This window comes from Arachis hypogaea, chromosome 15 (genome assembly GCF_003086295.3).
Source record: "Arachis hypogaea cultivar Tifrunner chromosome 15, arahy.Tifrunner.gnm2.J5K5, whole genome shotgun sequence".
Classification (NCBI taxonomy): domain Eukaryota; kingdom Viridiplantae; phylum Streptophyta; class Magnoliopsida; order Fabales; family Fabaceae; genus Arachis; species Arachis hypogaea.
Window position 1 is genome coordinate 1,561,771 of NC_092050.1, and position 22,390 is coordinate 1,584,160.

General features: G+C 32.2%; 3 protein-coding genes across 8 annotated transcripts; all 3 read left to right on the forward strand.

The window, feature by feature from the left end:
* Positions 1–208: 208 nt before the first annotated feature.
* Positions 209–5,011, forward strand: LOC112747445 (uncharacterized). The gene is made up of 5 exons (XM_025795461.3): positions 209–939; positions 2,670–2,706; positions 3,100–3,336; positions 3,441–3,488; positions 4,165–5,011. The coding sequence occupies exons 1-5, from the start codon at positions 620–622 to the stop codon at positions 4,750–4,752; spliced, it is 1,230 nt and encodes a 409-aa protein (XP_025651246.1). The 5' UTR covers positions 209–619; the 3' UTR covers positions 4,753–5,011.
* Positions 5,012–12,763: 7,752 nt separating this feature from the next.
* On the forward strand, positions 12,764–14,534 carry LOC112746887 (probable pectate lyase 3). Its single transcript, XM_072218366.1, has 3 exons — positions 12,764–13,673; positions 13,807–14,049; positions 14,316–14,534. Exons 1-3 carry the CDS (start codon positions 13,080–13,082, stop codon positions 14,532–14,534), a joined length of 1,056 nt encoding a protein of 351 aa, XP_072074467.1. The 5' UTR covers positions 12,764–13,079.
* A 3,032-nt stretch (positions 14,535–17,566) lies between these two features.
* On the forward strand, positions 17,567–22,222 carry LOC112747446 (cellulose synthase-like protein D3). Of its 6 annotated transcripts, none has more exons than XM_025795463.3 (5): positions 17,567–17,813; positions 17,935–18,014; positions 18,266–19,137; positions 19,433–20,240; positions 20,345–22,222. In XM_025795463.3, exons 3-5 carry the CDS (start codon positions 18,311–18,313, stop codon positions 22,094–22,096), a joined length of 3,387 nt encoding a protein of 1,128 aa, XP_025651248.1. In that variant the 5' UTR covers positions 17,567–17,813; positions 17,935–18,014; positions 18,266–18,310; the 3' UTR covers positions 22,097–22,222. The 6 variants fall into 6 exon arrangements, with proteins under 6 accessions (XP_025651248.1, XP_025651251.1, XP_025651249.1 ...); XM_025795464.3 differs by having other exon boundaries at positions 17,568–17,817; XM_025795466.3 differs by lacking the exon at positions 17,935–18,014.
* The last annotated feature ends 168 nt before the right edge of the window (positions 22,223–22,390 follow it).

Here is a 22,390-nt window from a genome sequence, read left to right on the forward strand (position 1 = left end):
ACCATACCAGAAAGATTGATGTTTTAGTTATTTTAATCATTAATTTAAATTATAAAAAATATATATAATATATATTAATTAAAATCAACTGTTAAAACAATTGCAATACTAATATTTTCGGTAGACTTAAAATTTTTCTTATCCTATTAACACACTTGTTACTTGTTGGTAAACTATATAAAAAAAAATAGTACAGAATACACAATTTGGGCATAAAAAATAGACAGATTGGAAATAAATGATAACAGTGTTTTCCAAAATTAAACACTTGTGTTGGGTGTTCTGTGATGTGTGTCCTTCTTCTCCCTTTCCCCTTTCACCTCTCTCTCTTCACACTTCACACACTATATACAAACACTTCCTTTTCCAGTTTCACATAGCAGCTACTAAAACTAGTGTTAGCAGCAACTGCACTAAGTAACTAGTATCTTATTCCTTCAAAGTTGAAGTTGAAGTGAGAGAGAAGAAAAGCTCAAAACTTGGCACGTGATTCACTGACCCAATAGGCTTGTTAGGTGAAAAAAAGTCTCTTTTCTTGGTTTCAAGAATCCCCAAACACAGATGCACTAATGAGTGTGAGCCTTCAACATTTCTTATTGGGGGGTGACTCAATTCATGAATGGGTTGCATGGTGTCTCAGCTCGCTTCAAAGTTCGCCTTCTTCCCACCCTCTCCACCCACTTACCACCTCAAGAACCGGGACAACGACGGCAAGCTCACGGTGGTCTCCACCGCCGCTCCGATCCCTCACGCCGACGACACCAACTTGGATGTTCTCCTTGTTGACACCAAACATGGAAACAAGATCGTTGCTTTCTATCTTAAGAACCCTTATGCTCGCCTCACTCTTCTCTATTCTCATGGCAATGCTGCTGACTTGGGTCAACTCTATGATCTCTTCGTTCAACTCAAGGTCAATCTTAGAGTTAATCTCATGGGGTTAGTCTTCCATTACTACTATATCTTCACTTCATTTCAAACACTTTACACGTTACTCACTCACTCACCCATCCCTTCTTTTCTGTTAACCTTGGCATGTGTAAACAAAACTCCTTTCTTTCTCTCTCCTATCTTCTCTGTCTCTTTCTTCCTACTTCCTATGTTGTCTTAATATCATTTTTTTATTATCTAGCATAGCTGCATAGATCTGAGATTAAGTTTATTTTTTTTAAAACATACAATTTTATCTTTGCTTTAGATTAATTTCGACTTTTGATGAGTTACCCTCGTGTGTTAGTTCTTTAGATCTGGTAGGTGAATAATCTGTGTGTGTGTGAGAGAGAGAGAGTTAATCAGAAAACGCCAATGTCAATGCCTTTTGAGTTTTAAGTTTTAACTATTACTATCTCTTTTCAACTAAAGCGGAAAGTAAGTAAATGAAGTTGTTGAGGGTTTTTGGACCAAAAAACAAAAATAAGAATTAAAGTTAAAAAAAGTGAAAGAGGTGAAAAAAAGTAGCTTGTATTTTTGTGGTTTCTTCTTGGTATTCCGTAACAATCTTCTTCTGACCTCTCCTTGTCCTCCATTATTTCACCTTTTCTTTTCTTTCTCTTCTCTAAAGGTACTTGAGTTTTTACCTCTATATACAGATTAAGACATAGCCTAGCATTTTTCTCTTTTGCACTCATTTGCCTTTCTTTTTCAATTTTATTTAGTTCCTTTTTAGTTTCTCTTATCTTTTTTTGTAGTGATTTATTGATGCATTATTATTAGGTGGAAACCTTGTTTGGTCAAACAATTTGAGATGTTTGACTAAATTGTCGTCTAATGATTCTCAACTATTAACTTCACATGAATACATTTAATTGGTGGTTTCCACTTTCCACATTCATTAGTTACATTTGTGTAAAGACTTTTCATGGGAAGATAATATCATTGATTAATTATTGGCTTTAAGCTGTAGTTTCACCATGTTTGGATGTTTCTATGTAAATGGAAATGAATTAATTAATGGTGAAAACTCACTTACAGTCGCCTTACGTAAAGTTGATAGTTGAGAGCCGTTAGATGATTTGACTGATTTGACTAAATTTTCATCTGACGGCTCTCAACTATTAACTTCACGTGAAGTCGACTGCACTTGAGTTTACACCTTAATTAATAGGGTTGGATTACAATGCCAGGGACAAAATGGGAAAACAAAAATCCTTCATGTTAACAAGGTTAATTGTATTTAGACAAAGTTTGCATGGAAATTTGAAATACATTGAACGTTGGATGCACTAATTTTGTAACGTGACACTTATTATTGACCAAGGGAATATAATAACCTTGTCTATAAGGGAAAAATAAAGAAGAATTATAATGTTTACATTTTTTAGTTATATAATTTTTTCCCCTCTAATATTACTCCAACTTTGGACAATTTGGTGGGTCATTGGTTAGTGTTTAAAGAATCTATATGTATTATCCAAACACATTGTTAGAATGTATGTTGTATGTAGTTACATCAATTTAATTTATGAATTGACTTAACAAGGCTACATACATGACTCAATTCAGTTTGTAAAGGTAGTTGATTGAATTGGATTTGGAGAATTATGTGATCAATTGATGAGAACCATTATTGATGGACTAAAATTATATATATGCAAGTTTAATATTTCAGGGCAAACATTTATGGACATGAATTGAAAGTTGATATTTTCCTTTAACGTTTTTATTTGCAGATATGACTACTCTGGATATGGGGCCTCTACTGGCAAGGTAGGCCATTCTTTTGGAAAAATACAACACTATTTTGTTCTCTTATATTCATGTACTCCTCACACACACTCACTCTCATGAAGGCACCGTTATTCTCGACCAAACGAAAAGAGAAAAAGAAAATAATGTAACGAATATCAATCAAAGTACTTTATTTTATGGTGTTGTCATTTGATGTTTATTTTCATGCTTTTGTCCATGGTAGTGGTTGTTCCAGTTGGAGATTAATTGATGGCAGGCTTTGAATTATATAACAATAGAAATAATTCCGATTATGTAACTAAGCTATCTATTTAGACTACAGTGCATAGCAAGTAACTGATTTAATTTTCGGAAATTCTATGAATGGCATGTCATTGATATGTAATTGAAGTGCTTTTGAATTTTATGCAGCCTAGTGAATCCAGCACATATGCAGACATAGAGGCGATATATGAATGCCTCGAGACTGAATACGGAGTTAGCCAGGAAGATGTAATCTTGTATGGACAATCGGTTGGAAGCGGACCAACATTGCACTTGGCAGCTAAATTGCCGAGGTTGAGAGGTGTCGTTCTACACAGTGGCATTCTTTCTGGACTTAGAGTTCTTTGCCATGTGAAGTTCACATTTTGCTTTGATATTTATAAGGTAATCTATATATTTAGTTCTATAATTCTTATTTAAAAGTGTTAGGATTAAGTTGGTTAAATTATCTTTTTTCTGTATCATCTCATATCATCTAAATCATGCAGAACATCAACAAAATAAAGAAGGTCAAGTGCCCTGTATTGGTGATACATGTAAGTAATGAACTCTGATACTGTTTTGTCGCTTTTTCGCGTTTGTTTCTATCGGCATTTATAGGAAGTAGTAGACAAAGAAATTACTGTGTATAAGATTTCTTTCACTTTGGAACCTCTGATTCATTGTATAAGGAAAGACAACATGCACTACTCTTGTCGTCCTGCCGGATTTCCTTAGTCGCAAGGAACTTTGAGTAGATAAACTCTAAGTTCTCTCCAAGTTGTGTAGCTTATCTTGTTTTCTATATCCTTGCATTTGTTCATGTTTTATATTGTCTTTGGACTACTGACTAATAATTGTGTGATGTTCCATCATAGGCTATAATTTGATTTCGAAAACTTGAACCTTTTTCTTTGGCAACTTGTTCCCTCTTGATTCAGACTAATTGGTGCAATTGGTTTTTGAACTTCTATAATGCTGCCTCTTTTGGAAATATGCATTTGGAAAACAGGTGGCGCAAACTCGAGTTTGGAGAAAGGGACAGAGACAATGACAAAAACTTATAATCGTTCTTGTCCCTGGCTTGTCACAATTTTTAAGATAATGTCTGTATTTTTAAATTTTGAGAGACTCATCTGAGCATACTAATCTATCATATCCAATTATTTTGCTCCTTCAAATGCTACCAACTTCATCTGTATGTGATTGATTGAATGCTAAATTGTTTTCCAGGGTACAGAAGATGATGTTGTCAATTGGCTACATGGTAATGGACTGTGGAAAATGGCGAAGGACACCTACGATCCGTTGTGGATCAAAGGAGGCGGCCACTGCAACTTGGAGCTTTACCCCGATTACATTCGCCACCTATCCAAATTTGTCCAAGAAATGGAGAACATGACAACCGAAAAACGCCTCAAGAAGATTCGTCAGAATAAGAAGCTGCAACCGAAAAACTGTTGTTTGTCTGGTTGTGAATGCTGCAACATTAGTAGTTGTACATGCGAATGTCCGAAATGCTCTAGCTGCGAATGTCCGAAATGCTCTAGCTGCGAATGCCCGAGTTATTCCTTGTCCTTCAACTGTCCTAGGTGCTGTAAACTTAGCTGTGCAAAGTGTTGCCGCCTACCGAAGCTGTCGAATTGTTTCGGACCATGCTTGTGCTGCTGTGGAAAATGCTCAGGTTCTAGTTATAGTATAAGATGCTCAATGCCTAGTTGCTGCTGCTCAACACCAAGTTGCTGTAAGAATTGTTGGTGCTGGAAATGTTGTTTTGGATTTGGAAGACACAGTGGCACAAATGGAAAGCACAATGGCTAAGTGGTGAGAACATAAAAAAGCATGAAGCATGTTCATGATGTATAGGTGCCTAACACTCCCTCCGGATATTATTGTGCTCTGAATGTAAAAACATATGAGGAATTAGGAAAATGCATATCATCCACTGTCCCCCCCTTTTTTTTTTTCTTAATTGTTTTATCTACACTTTTAATTTCTTAAGCTCTTCTATTGGAATTTATAACTCATAAAAACTTTGATGTTTTTAATTCATTTGTCCTGGTGGCTGGTTAATGTTGCATCATGGATCTTTACTCTTTTCTAGCACTTTGTAGCCTCATTATCTACATGTCTAATTAGTGATGAAACTATTAAGAGTTGAGTTCAGCTGGGAAACCTTATTTTTTTGGGCAAACTAATTTTTGAAATTACTTTTATTTTATATTCTAAATTTTCAATAAAAAAGATGAGGTAAAAAATATTTTTACAATAAGGGAAAAATTGGTTAGTGTTACCTAATTCAAAATTATTTTAGTTTTGTAGTTAAGTTGTTAACACAATGAGAATATAACTATCAATCTAACCCAAACTTGGGTTGGAAATTGTGTCGCCAATTCAGATATTGATTTTAACCAATTTAGGTTGATTGAGTAGTTAGTTCATTTGTCAACTTAAATAAGTGTCGCAAGTTTAGGTGTTCGCGGATCAGATTAGATCTAAATTCATACTTTATATGTTTAAATTTGGGATATATTCACAAAATAAAAAAAAATTAAAAAAAACTTATTTCTATAAAAAGTCAATAAAACTCCCTTTTCATTCTTTTAAATATGTTTACTCTTAAAGTACTATTAAACCAATTTTTCTTGAATAATAAAAATAAAATAACAATAACATATATAAATAATAATTAATTGAAATAAAGTATAAATACAATATATATATTATTTATTTATTTATTATTTGGTGCAAATCTACAAATATAGATGTGATATCCACCATACAATCAGATTATCTTGTATATCTAATTATATCCGTAAATTACGGATTAGATATAAATAAATACTACAGATTTACAGATATGATTTGATCTATCAATATCTCTAATCTCATTTGCCACTTGGTTTAGGCCTCGGCTGCATTTTGTTCACTTCTTAAAAAATTATTCGATATTTTTGTATTTCTTTGCCTTTTTTGGTCGTGCAGTTTTTTATCAGTTTTATGTTTTTGTTTATAACTGTGACCATAGGCCCAGCATTTCATCCAAAACTATGAGAAGGCAGTTAGACTTATTAGCCCATTTGTCACAGCAAATGAGCGTCAAAAGGTCATAACCCACATTTGCTTATAGTGAACTTAAATAAATAAAAATGGATTTGGATCTTCTAAAATTTGAATTTTACTTTAGAGAGTAAAATATGATTTCTCACCATTGATTTTATAGGTGAGACCAAAATAAATATAAAAGAGAAACTATTCAATGATAGAAGATCACACTTTACTCTCTAAAGTGAAATTCAAATTTTAGAAGATCCAAATCCAATCAAAATATGTGTGAATTGCCCAGAAAAGAAAAATCAACTCCAAGAAAACGGAACCAGGAAAAAAGAAATGATATAAATAGTAGTCATGATCCAGTATACGAATTCAAGAAATTTCGTTTTAGGATAATCACGTAGTTTTTTAAAATTATTTACATTTACTATAATATTGCTTGACATTAGAAGATTTGTAACCCGTAATGTTAGAAAAACAAAAAAAACTTTTTTTATTTAACATTTATTAATTATCACCAAACATTTTCGATTTGTAAGTTGTAACAATAACATAAAGTAAATTATGAAATACTCTACTCGCAAATGTGGTTGATGCATGAACAAAATAAGTTTATAATAAATAGAGTTGTGTAAGTAACACATAGCAGCATACGATAAGCTTTCAAGTTTGTCATGATTTCTATTTTAAACATTATATGAAACAATTTGATTGGTCAATTTTATACTAATCTTAGTTTCACCTTTTCAACTTTTATCAGGTTTTATATTCCATAATCTTGCATGTTCCAATGGAATGTGATACACGAAATACATACCAAGAAGTAAAAAACCATGCCATGAGCTTAATTAATTAATGAGTTGATATCTCATACAAATGTTCATTAATTAAAAAAAAGATATAATCGTTAGTGTTTAGCATGTGATGTAGGTGTAGGAGTCATGGTCAGCATTCCCTACACGCCAAGAAGTGAATGCACATTCACACCACTACTTGAAGTTAGAGTCACATTGAAGTTGGAGGCTCCTATTTTGTTCTATTTTTACATTTCATCATTCCACCAAGAAATTAAAGATACCCAAACGCAAACAACTTGATTGCATAGTTGCCTTTTTGTGTTTAAAGCCAACAACTAACACCCTTCACACAATGGGCATGGCAAATAATACAACATGAATTATTTCAATTGTAAGGTTGAATTAAATTGAATTGTTTTAGACCTTTGACTTTTAGATATGGACGGAGGGTGGGGTTTCAAATCATGGGTATGTATGTTTCTAGCGGACCTACCTCACATTAATTTTAATTTTTTTTTAGGTGTCTCACTAGATCTTGAATGGGACAAGAATTAATTCGTCGCAGATGTTTAAAGGTCTGCTACTAGCCAATAAATTATTACATGCATAAGACAAGATTTAAATTTCTACACTTGTTTAAACGGACGAATGAGTTAATAACTCGACCAACAACCAAAGTGGTTCACATTAATTTTAATTTAATTCTATCAAAACAACAATAATAAAGTAGTACTCAGAATGTTCTGCTGTCCCTTTTTTATTTGTTTCTGTTGGGGTCATTGGCTTTAATCATGAACAAAAAGAAGCAGATCTTGACATGGACAATACAAATTGATGTTTAATCAAAAACAAAATCTATGGAAGAATAGAAATTTTATAATAATAGAAATGAGCTTCTAGTGCATTTATATATATAATATGAATGTGTTTACAAATATTCTTTTTATATGTGGTATGGTATCTATGAAGAGAGAAGGAAGCTCAAACTTGCTGTCTCTTTTTAACTGGCCATCACAAATTTTTCAATCAAATTTATTCTAATAATGATTTTCAATATCATTAAAAAAAAATTCTAGAATATTTCAGTAGATATATACCCCCTTGATAATTTCATTTTTTCTACAAATAATTAATTGATTTATCTTCAATGGTTTAAAAAAAATATCATCTTTCTATAATAAAAATGAATTAAATCTATTCACAGTATACAGAAGAGAAAAAAAAGAAAGATCACTCTGTATATAAACAGTTGTTTAGAAGTTTTAATTTAATCCATTAATAATAATAATAATAATGATGTAAAGCAATGATAATGCCATTAAAATTTTTTTAAAAAGGCATACAAATTCCTAAAACTTATATTAGCGAAGAAAGTCAAATTAAAAACTCAAATCCTAAATTATACTGATTTAACGCTTTCAAATTAAAAAATAAAAAGTAGTTCCCTCATACATTTGCTATATATTTTTTTAATTAAAACGCTATTAATTAAATTAATAGCATGTAATACTAATAATTTGGTGGTGTGGTATCACTTTTGACATGGGATGGACGTGGGAAGAGTAAGATCTCAGAATCCAACCGTTTGTGATGAGATAACATTTAATTTGGTGTATGAATTCATCAGTAAATTTTAATTTAGTCTCTAAAATTTTAATTATTTTTATTCAGTTTATCAATTTTACAAATACAATTTATATTAGTCTCTAAAATCATTTTTAACATATAAGCTTTAATAGAATATTGACGTGGACAATTTTAAACGCGATAAACGATATTATTTTTGTTTAGGTACTTAAATAGTTCAAAAACATTGTAAGTAATATTTATTAAAATTTGACTACAAACAAGTGATACGAAGATAATTTTTAGATTAGTTAAATTTTAAAATTAAAATAATATTATTTTATAACTTTTATAATAGTATTTGATTGTACATTTTATTAATGTTTATGTGCCAAAAATTATTTTAAAAATTAATATGAGTGATATTTATAAAATTTAAAGACTAAATAAAAATATAAATTTTAAATATTAAATTAAAATTAATATATAAATTCAGAGAATAAATTAAATATTAACTCGTTTGTATTTTGTAATGTACATAAAGGAATGAATCGGAGGAAACGACATGAATATTGTGATACGTCGTCGTTTGAAAGCAGGGCACCGATGAAGGCTTTTGTGTTCTTGGATGCCAATAATTGCGGCGACGCACAAGCAGCCCATTGCGGTCAGATGTGGCTCCCACACGCTAAATTTATGGGCCCACAACTTCGGTTTCACACTTTTACAGCTCTCACGTGATGACGCACGTGTGTCAAATTTGCGCCTCTAAGCTATAGTGTGCAGCTGAGAGACATACTGAAACTGGAAGTAACAAATCATACTGCCATCTAATATTATGTATTGGATGTTAAAATTTGGTAAATTATAGTAAGTAGAAACCTTTTAAGTGTTAGGCGTGGGAATATATAATATGAATGAAATTGTGATGTAATACTTATAATTAGAAGTTGTCCAATTTATTCTATAACAACAAAAATTATAGTGTATAAGTATATAATTATTGAAATCAATTGACAATTAATTTAGTCAAATTATTAAATCATTAAGTTAGTGGTTTAAGGGTCTGTTTAAAAAATTTTAGAAGTAATTTTTTTTTAATTTTTGACTTATAAAAAATAGTAATATTAATGTTTGGTACAATTTTTGAAATCAAATTGCAACTTTCTAAAAAACTATTTAGAAGCTTATAGAAAAGTTAAAAAAAAATGACTTCTCTCATAATACTTCTACTTTTCATCACATTTCTATAAAATAAGCACTCTTAGAATTAAAAATCCAAACACAAAATAACTTATTTATAAGTTACTTTTAACAGAATTATTTATTGTTTAAATTATTTTGTCAAAAGGAGTTTAATTAAGTTGGTTACCCAAACTGCGCCTAACTAGTTAATCATTAATTGAGTAAACAATAATTAAATAAAAATATAAGATTTTACTAAAATTAAAATTGATAAAATGAATTATAAGGTTATCACACGTTGCTGAGTAGTGGTTTACAAAATATAGAGTATGATCCTAACAACTATATCGAGCTTAACTAACTAACTTGACATAGAAGTAAAAGGATCTATTATAGCACAAGATTTTGTTTTGGCTTGATTAAGTTCTTCAGTTACACCACAAGAAAAACGCAGAATATTGTTGAATTTAATATCTCGAGTTACCAGATTTTCTTTCTCTATGTAGCTTAGTCCCTTTCGTCGCCGCTTTAGACATTGCCGCCGTTCTAGCACCATCGCCACTCTAAATTAAGATGCATCCTCACTCTCTATCTTCATAGCATCTATTTTAAAATTAAAAAATAGAATTTTTTAATTGTTAGTGTGTTATTATCTGTTAGTTTATTATTCTATTAGTGTTAGAAATTTAATTAATGAGAGTTGTGACTGTTAAATAATTCTGAGTTAGGGTTTTGGAATTTATGATTTAGGGTCGGGTTACTTTTTGATCATGTTAATTTAGTGTTAAGTTAATTTGGGAAGAATGTTAACAAGAAATTCCCCTTTTCATTGTTTTTATAGCTACTTTGCCACGGTTGAAGTGTTTTATTTTGGATATAATTTATTGTATTCATGTCTGAATTTTTTTTCACTCAAATTAATTTACAATAAGTTAATTTGTGCTACTTTTAATGGTTATCGAGCTTGCACTCATCCAAGCCTGATTCAAATATTTCAGGACAATGAGGATAATGCTATAGTTTCATTGCTTAGTAAATGGGAATTGTGTTTCATTTTTTATTGACAATCCGATTCTATCTTGATAATAAATTATTTTTTTCTTCTAAATTTTATCTTTTTTCTAGTGTTATAATCTGAAAGGTGCGTGCCATTTACTGAATTTCAGCACTTATACAAATGTTGAGACACATTTTAAATTTTACGATTTCAACTACAGATGAAAGAAAAAAAAATAAAAAAATATAGTAACAGTAACTTTATCATGGATTGGATATTCTGTTTTCATGTTATGGATTTTTTTCATTGTGGTAAAAGGCAGACTTTCATCGAATCTTCTTACATTGTTCAGTCATCATCTTCTACTTTGACTATTATATGGACTTTATGATGTGACAAGCGAGTTTAGTGGACCAACAATTCATCATGGTGTATGTGTCTCCTTCTGCTACACTCTTTGTAGATGCAGCGACAAGAGAGAGAGAGAGAGCCTGCAGGGTGATTCTTCCAATGTCTCCCAGCAGGATTTTTCTGTACGACTGCCTATCATCCTACTAAGAATTTGGCCCGATGGCATGCAACTGTGAGTATATATTGTATTTTAATCTTACGTAGTCTAATGTTAGATTTTTTCTATGAGTTTTTTAATGTAAGGTTTTTTCTCTGCTAGGTTTGCACCAAACCCTAATTCTTGCACACAGGAGATATCTGACGTCATTAAGTCGATGTACGACCACCTGTGGTCGACCTACACTCAGATTCTAGTTGAGATTAGAGATTGATGGTTTTAGAAGTGGGCGGTAAGAACCCAATGATGTTGAATTAATTAATTGTATTTCAATTGCGGGTTCTAGTGGTAATGCTGCTGGTGGAGCACCGACGATAGCACCTACTCCGCCGCTTCAGCAGGGAGACCACGACGCCAACGACGATGACGATTATCATGATCTGTAGGAGTTAGGATTTTATGTATTTTTGTTTGTTTACTTCATTGTACTCTACTTCTGTGACATTTTATTGTATTCATACTATTTATTTTTAATAAAATAATTTGTTGATTTATGGTAATTTTAGATTTCTGATAATAATTTTATTAACAAGAGTTTTAATTTAATTTTCTGTTAGTTGTAGTTAAACTGTGCCCAAAAAAAATAAAAATACTATCGTAGAATTTGTTGTCGGATTAATTTGACGGTAATCATCAATTCAGTCTCGATAAATTCATTGAAGATTTTTCTTCCCGTAATTAGCATCGGACGAAAAAATTTGTCGATAAAAAATTTTCGACACCATTTACATTGTTAACTCTAAGACGACGATAAATTCGACGATAATCAACATTTTTTTTCGTAGTTTTCCATTAGTCTCTAGACTCAAATGTCAATGTTTTCATGTCAAAATTTAATTTGTATGAAATACTGTTAAATTAATATCCAAAGAGAATTTAAGCTTCAATTTATTTATAGAAATTCTATTAAAATTAAAGATATTTAATTCGAATTTTAGCAACCCATTTTCTGTAAAATTGGTCATTTGAACTAGTTCGTTGATCTTGATCAATGGAGAAGATTTCTATTTATTATTATTATTATTATTATTATTATTATTATTATTATTATTATTATTATTAGACATAACCCATAATCCTGGATAAATAATTTATTTAATACAACGACAATAAAATCTTTGTTAATTTATATATATTAATAATTAAAAGATAAAAAACAACTTAATAATAATCAGTGTGTATGGATCAATAAAATCTTTACTAGTATGTTATAACATTTATCCAGTGTTTTGTTTTCGATTTGAAATAAGATAAGACAGTAACACGTAGTTAATTTGTTGGATAACAGATCTTTTTGATAGTTTCTTACTTTCTCATTTCTATAAATAAGAATTTCACACACATTTTTTGTCTATGTATAGAATATTCTGTGTGTTTAACCACTGTTTAGTATTTTTCCAACCTCATCCCAAATTGGGCTTTGGAATAGTTTTCTTCTGCTGGCATCACACATATTCGAGTCATATATATTACAAAGTGCTACATTCAACATTCATCCAAGAATTCTTAAATATCATCATCCAATAAGATCAGAGCTCTTCAAATTTGTCTTGAATAGGGAGAGAATTCGAAACATCATTATGGTAGAAATGTATAACTTGTTCCTTTCATTATGTTTGGTTGCCATGATACCAATCTTGAAAGCTAATATCTTAGAGAATACAACATACCTGAATGATTTTGATGAGGAATATTGGAAGGAAAGAGCAGCAATTGCTGAAAAAGATAACAGAGAAGCATATTTCTTAAATCCATACGAGATTTCTGGCAACTTCAGTTCTACTGTTTTAGAGTGAGCATTCTCAAACTATATATATATTATTACATATTTAATTTCATAGGAACAAATTTTAGCATAAATACAAGTTTTTTATATGATAATTAAGTGTTTTTTTTTCTTTTTTCTTGAAAATACAGAGACATAGTTGGAAACAAACATGCGAGAAGAAGCTTGAAGGGTAAAAATGCAAGAGTTCCATGCATGGCAACAAACAACATTGATAGATGTTGGAGGTGTGATCCTAATTGGGCAAAGTATCGTCAAAAGCTTGCAAATTGTGTTCAAGGTTTTGGAAAAAACACAATTGGTGGAAAAAATGGTCCAATTTATATAGTTACTGATTCCTCAGACAATGACATGGTTAATCCAAAACCAGGTACTCTTCGCCATGCAGTCACAAGAACAGGGCCATTATGGATTATCTTTGCACGTAGCATGTTTATTAGACTCAACCAAGAACTCATAATGACTAGTGACAAAACTATTGATGGAAGAGGAGTTGATGTTCACATTACTAGAGGTGCAGGAATCACCATTCAGAACATTAAAAATGTGATTATTCATGGAATTAAGATTTATAATATTGTTCCTGGTACCGGTGGACTTATCAGAGATTCTGAGACTCATTTTGGTCAAAGGTTAAGCACAGAAGGTGATGGAATCTCTATTTTTGGCTCTAGCAATATTTGGATTGACCATGTTTCTATGAGAAAATGTGCAGATGGTCTCATTGATGCCATTATGGGATCTACAGCCATTACCATTTCTAATAGTCATTTCACAGATCAAAATCACGTAAGTATTAGTAAAATCAACCATTAATGTATTTATGTATAAATATATATGTACACATAACATAGTCGTTTTTTTAAATGGACATTTTGTTTTTTAGTTCTAAAATAATTGTGTAATTATTTGTGATATATAGGTTATCCTGTTTGGTGGGAGGGAAGAGCACACAATTGATAAGATGATGCAAGTGACTGTAGCTTTCAATCATTTTGGGAAGAGATTGCTGCAAAGAATGCCAAGGTGCAGATTTGGATTTTTCCATATTGCTAACAATGATTATACTCATTGGCAAATGTATGCCATTGGTGGTAACAAGAATCCAACTATTATTAGTGAGGGCAATCGATTTTGGGCTCCGGATAATATTCATGCTAAAGAGGTATGTTATATGTAGAATATCTATGTTGGTAAAAATTCAGGTGCAGTCGACTTCACGTAAAGTTGATAGCTAAGAGCCATTAGATGAAATTTTAGTTAAATCAGTCAAATCATCTAACGACTATCAGTTATCAACTTCACGTAAGGTCGACTGTACCTGAGTTTATAGAATTCAAAATACAACATTTTGTCTTGTATTACTTGTAAGTTTTAATTCACATTATTTTTCTCATATAATATATGATCTTTTTTGGATGAATGGTGAAGGTAACAAAGAGAGTGGACGCAAATATTGGAGAATGGAAATCATGGCAGTGGAGATCAATAAATGATGAGTTATTGAATGGAGCATTTTTCGTACAATCGGGATCTGAGTTGGTAAATTGGTCAAACAAAAATAAGATTGCATCAAAACCTGGAAAATATGTCGCACAACTTACTCGCTTTGCTGGCACCCTTAGATGTAGAGTTGGTAAACCTTGTTAGCCATCTTTATTTCCTTGCAAATTGAGTTGTGGCAAAGGAGAGAATAGATTGAAAACAAAACCATCATAAAGTTCTTTAATTTTATCTTCTTTGTTAACAATAGTGTGTCAAAAGACAAAATGTATATCTATATATATTAAAATGGTTCCATGGAATATTTATATATATCTATATATTTTAATGTTTATTATTATTATTATTATTATTATTATTATTATTATTATTATTCAAAGGAGCGAAGTATGTGAAAAGAAAATCAGAGAATTCAGATAATCACGTAAACCCATATCATTAAGAACTTTGGAGGATTCAAACATATACTCATTATTTGACCTCATGGCACTCAAAAATTGATTCGCGAAACATAACTTTAAACGTAAGCATGCCACATAGTATATCTGATTAATAAATACTATTAATATATTAAAAATTAAACGAGCCACTGAAATAAAGGTGTTTTTTAATAATTAAAATTTAACACAAATAATCAATTAAATCATGTTATTTTTATCAAAATTAAGCTAGACAAATTGATTTGATCGAAAAATAATGAATCAAATTTTAAACTGGTCTAAATTAATATTATTTTTCTATAGAAAATGACTACAATACCCTATTGTAGAAAATGACTAAAATACTTCTATTATATATATTAATTTTACAAATTCTAAATTTTAATTCTTTATTTTTCTATCATAGGGTTAGAATTTAAAATTTTTAAAATTTATATATATATAAGAGTATTTTAATTATTCTCTATAATAAGGATATTGTAGTTATTTTTATAAAAAATATTAATTTAGATCAATTCAAAATTTGATTTATCATTTTTTCGGTTAAATCAATTTGTGTAGTCTAATTTTGACAAAAATAACATAATTTAATCGATTATATATGTTAAATTTTAATTACTGAAAAAACATCTTTAAAAAAAGACATTTTAGACATCTTTATCTAAGTGACTCCCTAAAATTAATCACCAAAATAAATCGACATACATTTTGTATATAAATATATGTATTATTTTTAAATAGACTAAAATATATTCTACCACTAAATATACATGGAAATGTTATTAATTAAATTTTTTCCTTTAATATATGTAAATATTTTAATATTATGATCTTATCTATAATATTTATTTTAGAAAATATTAAAGTTCATTTGGTTAATAAGTCGCTTAACAACAAAATTAACATAGCGATAAACAGTGATTTTTTTTTAACAATAACTGAGTTGTTAATTAATATTGTTTAACTAATTACATTTCACTGAATATGTTACTAAGGATGGTAAACATTTCTTCCAAACTTAAATAGATGGACAACTTTGAGTTCAGTTAAGAATTTATAGAAATAAAAATAAAATATTTTAAATATTAAAAGTACAATTAAAATTTAATTTAAATATGCAAGACTAAAATATATATTTTTATCAATAAATAAAGAGTAAATGTCATTTTCGGTCTCTAATCATTTGTCCGATGGACTTTCCATCCTTTAAGAAATTTAAAAACTCAAATCGGTCCCTATCTACTTTGATATATGTACGTTCCAGTCCTTGGTTAGAGACCGGAAAAGACATTACCAAGAATCAAAAAAGTATTTATTTAAAGTTGATAGGGACTAGAATGTACATATTTTAAAATAGATAGAGACTGATTTGAATTTTTAGATTTTTTAAAGAGCGAAAAGTTCATCGAATAAATGATTTGAGACCAAAAAAGACATTTACTTATAAATAAATCAAAGTGGTATCTGAATGTGTGACAATTTGGTGCAGAGCGGCGTGGATATGCCGTGGCCATGGCGTCATGCCACAGAAAGTATCAAAAATTTCGATGGTACCGGAGCCTCATTTTTTGGCTATTTTTTTTTTAAAGGGTGTTTTTCGTTAATATTATAATATTTTAGTATAATACAATGATATTGGATAAAAACAAATTGTGAGTAACAACCAAAAATTAAAAATAATAAATAAAAATTGTGAATCATAATTCTAGATAGAATAAAAAAAAATAAAAAATATTATAAAATTCAATAATTAAATGTTACACTAAATTTTTTTTATATAAAAAAATAGTCATTGACTAATTTTTTTATATGAAAAAAATAATATCCGTACTCAATACGCAAAGAATATATTATTCCGCTTTCATAATTTTAAAGATACCATAAAATCTAATAACTAAATATTACACTAAAATTTCTTCCATAATTTTAAAGAATAAACGGAAAATTTCATCTTTTATATTATCCTTAGCACATTTGTTATCAAAATTCTACTACTGAAAAGAATTTTACTAATGAGTAAAGATACAAAATATATATTTTTACTTAAAATATATAAATTAAATAATTAATGTAAATAAAAACTAATTTTTTATTTTCCAATAAAAACTTTTTTAATTTTTATCTTTAACTAGTGTTCTTAACTAACAACAACAACAAAGATGATGATTCAAGAAATATGTGTTCTAAATTCAGAAGTATAAAAATTGATTTTTCTAATATATTTAATATATTAAAAATTTAAAAAACTTATTTAATTTATAAATATACTAATAATCAAATTAAGTAAAGTAGTGGAAGGTCACGTTTTGTTTTCTCACGCACACCGAAATTTGTGCGCCGTGTGCAATCCGCTTGCTGTAAAAGATTATTAAAGAAGGAGTAATTAAAACAATATCTATGAAATTAATTTGATTAAATATATTAAATTATTTACTAATTCTTATTATATTTTAATTTTAATACATCGATTTAATAAAATATTTTTTAGATAATTATTTATAAAATTAATATAAAAAATAATTATTTTTATTAATATATATTAGGCAATTAAATATACACGAAATAATATTTTACATTATCAAAATATTTTTGTATTATTATCTTCCATGAAAATAATTTTAACCGTATGTCCTTGTAACTTGTAAGTAACACTTCCAAACTAACCTCAAAAAAAAAAAAAAAAAAACATCGCGAGAATCAACACTACACTATATTATAGTACCTTGTACACAACATTCTTGTGTTCTGTCTTTGACCCTTATAAATTTATTTATTTATTTTTTATTATTACTATTTATTTCAAGTTATTATTTCGTGGTTCTTCCTTACCATACAAAAAGCTGGTCACAATTTTGCAAAGCACCGAACTTGGTCATCATTCTCAAAACCACTGAAGAAAAGGGAAAAAAAAGTTTGCAACTTTCAAGTTCAGTGAACGTTTAAGGCTTCCGGGCCGGCATTGATCTTGTTGTTCTGTTCTGTCTGTGTGAGTATGTGTTGGAATTTTTAAATGGGGTGTTGTTATATTTGTTTTCTGAGTGTGTTTTGAAATATCTTTGATCTATGTTTTGGACTGAGTCTTCTTTTTCTTTGCTTTCACTTGCCAGCGTCATCCAAATTGATAAACACGCGCTTTTTTCACTCGGCTTGTTTTTTCTCTCACAATTGCTTGGTTGTCATTGAGTTGGTAAGACATTTTTGTGATAGAAATTAGAAATCGTCTTTGCCACACTGCATTTGTTTATAACTTCATGAACCACGTCTTGCCATTTGACACAGTTTTCCCACTTGGAGTGGTTGCTGATGTTGTTGTTCTTTGAACTTTTCTAAGCTTCTATTATTTAATTATTCATTAGCTTAATTGTCTTTTTTCACATATATAAGTCCACGATGGTAATGAAGTAGTGGATGTGGTGTTTTTGGATGATGAAATTTCAGGTCTTGTAGAGAGTGTTTGGAACTGTGGAATTTTCATTTCTCATCATGGCATCTAAGTCACCTCGATTCAAACACGGTTCATCAATGGTTAGAAAAATCACCCAACTGAGCAATGATCTTGATCATGATCAAGATCAAGAGAGTGAGAATGGTGGTGGTGGTGTTGCTACCTACACAGTTCACATTCCACTAACCCCTGATAACCAACCAATGGAGATTGCTCTGGAGAGATCGACTTCGAGGCGAGTGGAGGACCAATATGCATCTAGTTCATTGTTCACTGGGGGTTTCAATCAGGTTACAAGGGCTCATTTGAAGGAGAAGATGATTGAGTCTGAGTCAAGCCACCCCCAGATGTCGGGGGTGAAGGGATCGTCCTGCGCGGTCCCTGGCTGTGATGGGAAGGTTATGACCGATGAGAGGGGGTTAGACATACTCCCTTGTGAGTGTGATTACAAGATTTGCAGGGATTGTTATAGGGATGCTTTGAGAACTGGTGAGGGGATTTGCCCTGGCTGCAAGGAACCTTACAAGGAGTTGGATGCAAATGATGGATATAGGGCCGGCCAGCAGCCTGCACTGCCCTTGCCACCCGGTGCTGGAGTGTCGAAGATGGAGAGGAGGTTGTCGTTGATGAAATCGGGGACTTTGACAAGGAGCCAGGCTAATAATGACTTTGATCATGCTCAGTGGTTGTTTGAAACTAAGGGGAGCTATGGCTATGGGAATGCTATGTGGCCGAAAGAGCCCGAAAACGATGCTAGTTCTGTTTCTGAATGGATGGGTGGTGATCCTCATGTGTTCAAGGAAAAGCCATGGAGACCTTTGACCCGGAAATTGACTATCTCTGCTGCAATTCTGAGTCCATATAGGTATAAGATCCTTTTTCCTCTTAATTTCTTTTGCTTTACATTGAATCTTTTAGTACCTCACTAATGATACCACTGAATCTTTTAGCACTTTGCTTTGCTGAAAACTGAATTTATAACTAGTGTTCCTTCATTCTAAACCAATAAATTATGTTAATTTATCTGATTCGTAGTTAATTTCTAGTTTCTTGTTGTTGGAGTTGGTCAATGTTTGATGGATGCTCTATGTACTTTTGTATTATTTGAATCAAGATATTAACTAATTGAAAGTTAATTTTCATGGTGTTTTAAATTTCAGGCTAATAATATTTGCTCGGCTAGTGATTCTTGGTTTCTTCTTAGCGTGGAGGGTTCGAAACCCCAATGAAGATGCACTCTGGCTGTGGGGTATGTCTGTTGTTTGTGAAATCTGGTTTGCCTTCTCCTGGCTGCTTGATCAGCTTCCTAAGCTCTTCCCTGTCAACCGGTTCGCGGATCTTGATGTTCTGAAAGAGAAGTTTGAAACTCCCACTCCCAACAATCCTTCTGGCAAGTCTGATCTCCCAGGAATAGATATTTTTGTGTCGACTGCGGATCCTGAAAAAGAACCTCCACTTGTCACAGCAAATACTATTCTTTCCATTCTAGCTGCCGATTATCCGGTAGAGAAACTTGCATGTTATGTCTCTGACGATGGAGGTGCACTTCTAACTTTTGAGGCCATGGCAGAGGCTGCAAGTTTTGCCAACTTGTGGGTTCCTTTTTGCCGAAAGCATGACATTGAACCGAGGAACCCCGACTCATACTTTAGTATGAAGAGAGATCCCTACAAGAACAAAGTTCTCCCTGACTTTGTAAGGGATAGAAGGAGGGTAAAGCGTGAATATGATGAGTTCAAGGTTCGGATCAATGGCCTTCCTGATTCAATCCGCCGGCGTTCTGATGCTTACAATGCCAGAGAAGAGATAAAAGCTATGAAGCTTTGGAGGGAGAATGGACATGATGAACCAATGGAGAATGTGAAAATTCCTAAAGCTACTTGGATGGCAGATGGTACCCACTGGCCTGGCACTTGGACAATTCCAGCATCGGAACATTCTAGGGGCGATCATGCTAGTATCATACAGGTAATTTTTCAGTCTTTTTAAGAATAGCTTTTAATTTGGAGTGTTCAAGATTTATAATGATACAGAATTAGTCTAAAATGTTGTATTTTCTCACACAAATGCAGGTCATGTTAAAGCCTCCAAGTGATGAACCACTAACAGGTGTTGCATCAGATGCAAATGCTATGAATTTAACCGAAGTTGATATTCGCCTTCCCATGCTTGTCTATGTTTCTCGAGAAAAAAGACCAGGCTATGATCACAACAAGAAGGCCGGGGCGATGAATGCGCTGGTCCGAGCCTCAGCCATTATGTCAAATGGTCCTTTCATACTTAATCTGGACTGTGACCATTACATATTTAATTCCCAGGCATTGAGAGAAGGTATGTGCTTCATGATGGACCGTGGTGGCGACAGGATCTGCTATGTTCAATTCCCTCAGAGGTTCGAAGGAATAGACCCTTCGGATCGCTATGCCAATCATAACACAGTCTTCTTTGATGTCAATATGCGCGCCCTTGATGGGATTCAAGGTCCTGTATATGTAGGCACAGGTTGCTTATTCAGAAGGACTGCACTCTACGGCTTTGATCCACCTCGGGTGAAAGAAGAGTCTAGTTGCTTCGGCCGCAAGAATAAGAAATCCTCCACAGTTGCCTCACTCCCGGAAACTGGTTCTGTTGAGGATCAGTCATTTGCAAATGGTGGCGCCTACGATGAAGGCCTTGCTCTTATTCCCAAGAGTTTTGGCAACTCAAGTCTCCTTATTGATTCAATCAGGGTGGCCGAGTTCCAAGGTCGACCCCTCGCTGATCATTCGTCCATCAAAAATGGAAGACCACCGGGTGCTCTAACCCTTCCTCGGGATCTTCTGGATGCTGCCACTGTGGCAGAGGCTATCAATGTTATCTCCTGCTGGTATGAAGACAAGACCGAATGGGGCCTTCGAATCGGGTGGATTTATGGGTCTGTTACTGAGGATGTTGTGACAGGTTATAGAATGCACAATAGGGGATGGAGGTCCATATATTGTGTGACTAAGAGGGATGCCTTCCGTGGCACTGCTCCGATCAACCTGACCGACCGGCTCCACCAGGTTCTTCGTTGGGCTACCGGCTCTGTCGAAATATTCTTTTCTCGAAACAATGCTCTTTTGGCCAGCCTCAAATTGAAGTTCCTACAGAGAATAGCTTACCTCAATGTTGGAATCTATCCATTCACATCAATCTTCCTCATTGTTTACTGCTTCCTTCCAGCTCTTTCCCTCCTTACCGGTCAGTTCATCGTCCAGAGCCTCCAAGTAACATTCCTAGTGTACCTCTTGGGCATCACCGTGACCCTTGTCTTACTCGCCATCCTCGAGGTTAAGTGGTCCGGTATTGAACTCGAAGAGTGGTGGAGGAATGAGCAATTCTGGCTGATAGGAGGCACTAGTGCCCACCTTGCTGCAGTTCTCCAAGGCCTACTTAAGGTGATGGCTGGCATTGAAATTTCATTCACTTTGACATCAAAGTCAGCCGGGGACGACGAAAACGACGAATTTGCTGACCTCTATATCATCAAATGGACATCTCTGATGATACCACCAATCACCATCATGATGGTAAACTTGATAGCAATAGCTGTGGCAGTTAGCAGAACTATATACAGCGAAGATCGAAAATGGAGCAGCTTGCTGGGTGGTGTGTTTTTCAGCTTATGGGTGCTGGCTCATCTCTATCCCTTTGCAAAAGGGCTCATGGGAAGAAGGGGTAGAACACCAACCATTGTGTTTGTATGGTCAGGGCTTATATCAATCACCATTTCTCTTCTTTGGGTTGCCATTGATCCTCCTTCAGGTAGCTCTGATATTGGAGGATCTTTTCAATTCCCTTGATTCATTCTTTTCTATTGTTTCTAGTGCTGACTTTTTTTCAGCTAGCACTTGTAAGTAATCCAGATTTCAGACATTGTTTCTGACTTTTTGGTTCATTAATATACCTGTGATTCATTGCTGTTCAAATAATAATCATTTGCTTCATTTTTGTTTATTTAATTTTGAGAAGCAAATATAATGTCACTAAAAAACTTAGGGCCAGTTTGGCTGCGAAACTTCTTAAATAAGTTCTTTTGAAAAAGAAGCTTAAAATATAAGAACTTTTATTAATAACAATTTTTAAATAAGTTATTT

Coding starts and splice junctions, on each gene's coding strand:
- LOC112746887 (XM_072218366.1), top strand. CDS start 13,080: ATGGCAACAAACAACATTGATAGATGTTGGAGGTGTGATCCTAATTGG. Junction 13,674..13,806: donor ATTTCACAGATCAAAATCAC/GTAAGTATTAGT, acceptor TGTGATATATAG/GTTATCCTGTTTGGTGGGAG. Junction 14,050..14,315: donor ATAATATTCATGCTAAAGAG/GTATGTTATATG, acceptor TGAATGGTGAAG/GTAACAAAGAGAGTGGACGC.
- LOC112747445 (XM_025795461.3), top strand. CDS start 620: ATGGGTTGCATGGTGTCTCAGCTCGCTTCAAAGTTCGCCTTCTTCCCA. Junction 3,337..3,440: donor TTTGCTTTGATATTTATAAG/GTAATCTATATA, acceptor TAAATCATGCAG/AACATCAACAAAATAAAGAA. Junction 3,489..4,164: donor GCCCTGTATTGGTGATACAT/GTAAGTAATGAA, acceptor ATTGTTTTCCAG/GGTACAGAAGATGATGTTGT.
- LOC112747446 (XM_025795463.3), top strand. CDS start 18,311: ATGGCATCTAAGTCACCTCGATTCAAACACGGTTCATCAATGGTTAGA. Junction 19,138..19,432: donor GCAATTCTGAGTCCATATAG/GTATAAGATCCT, acceptor TTTAAATTTCAG/GCTAATAATATTTGCTCGGC. Junction 20,241..20,344: donor ATCATGCTAGTATCATACAG/GTAATTTTTCAG, acceptor ACACAAATGCAG/GTCATGTTAAAGCCTCCAAG.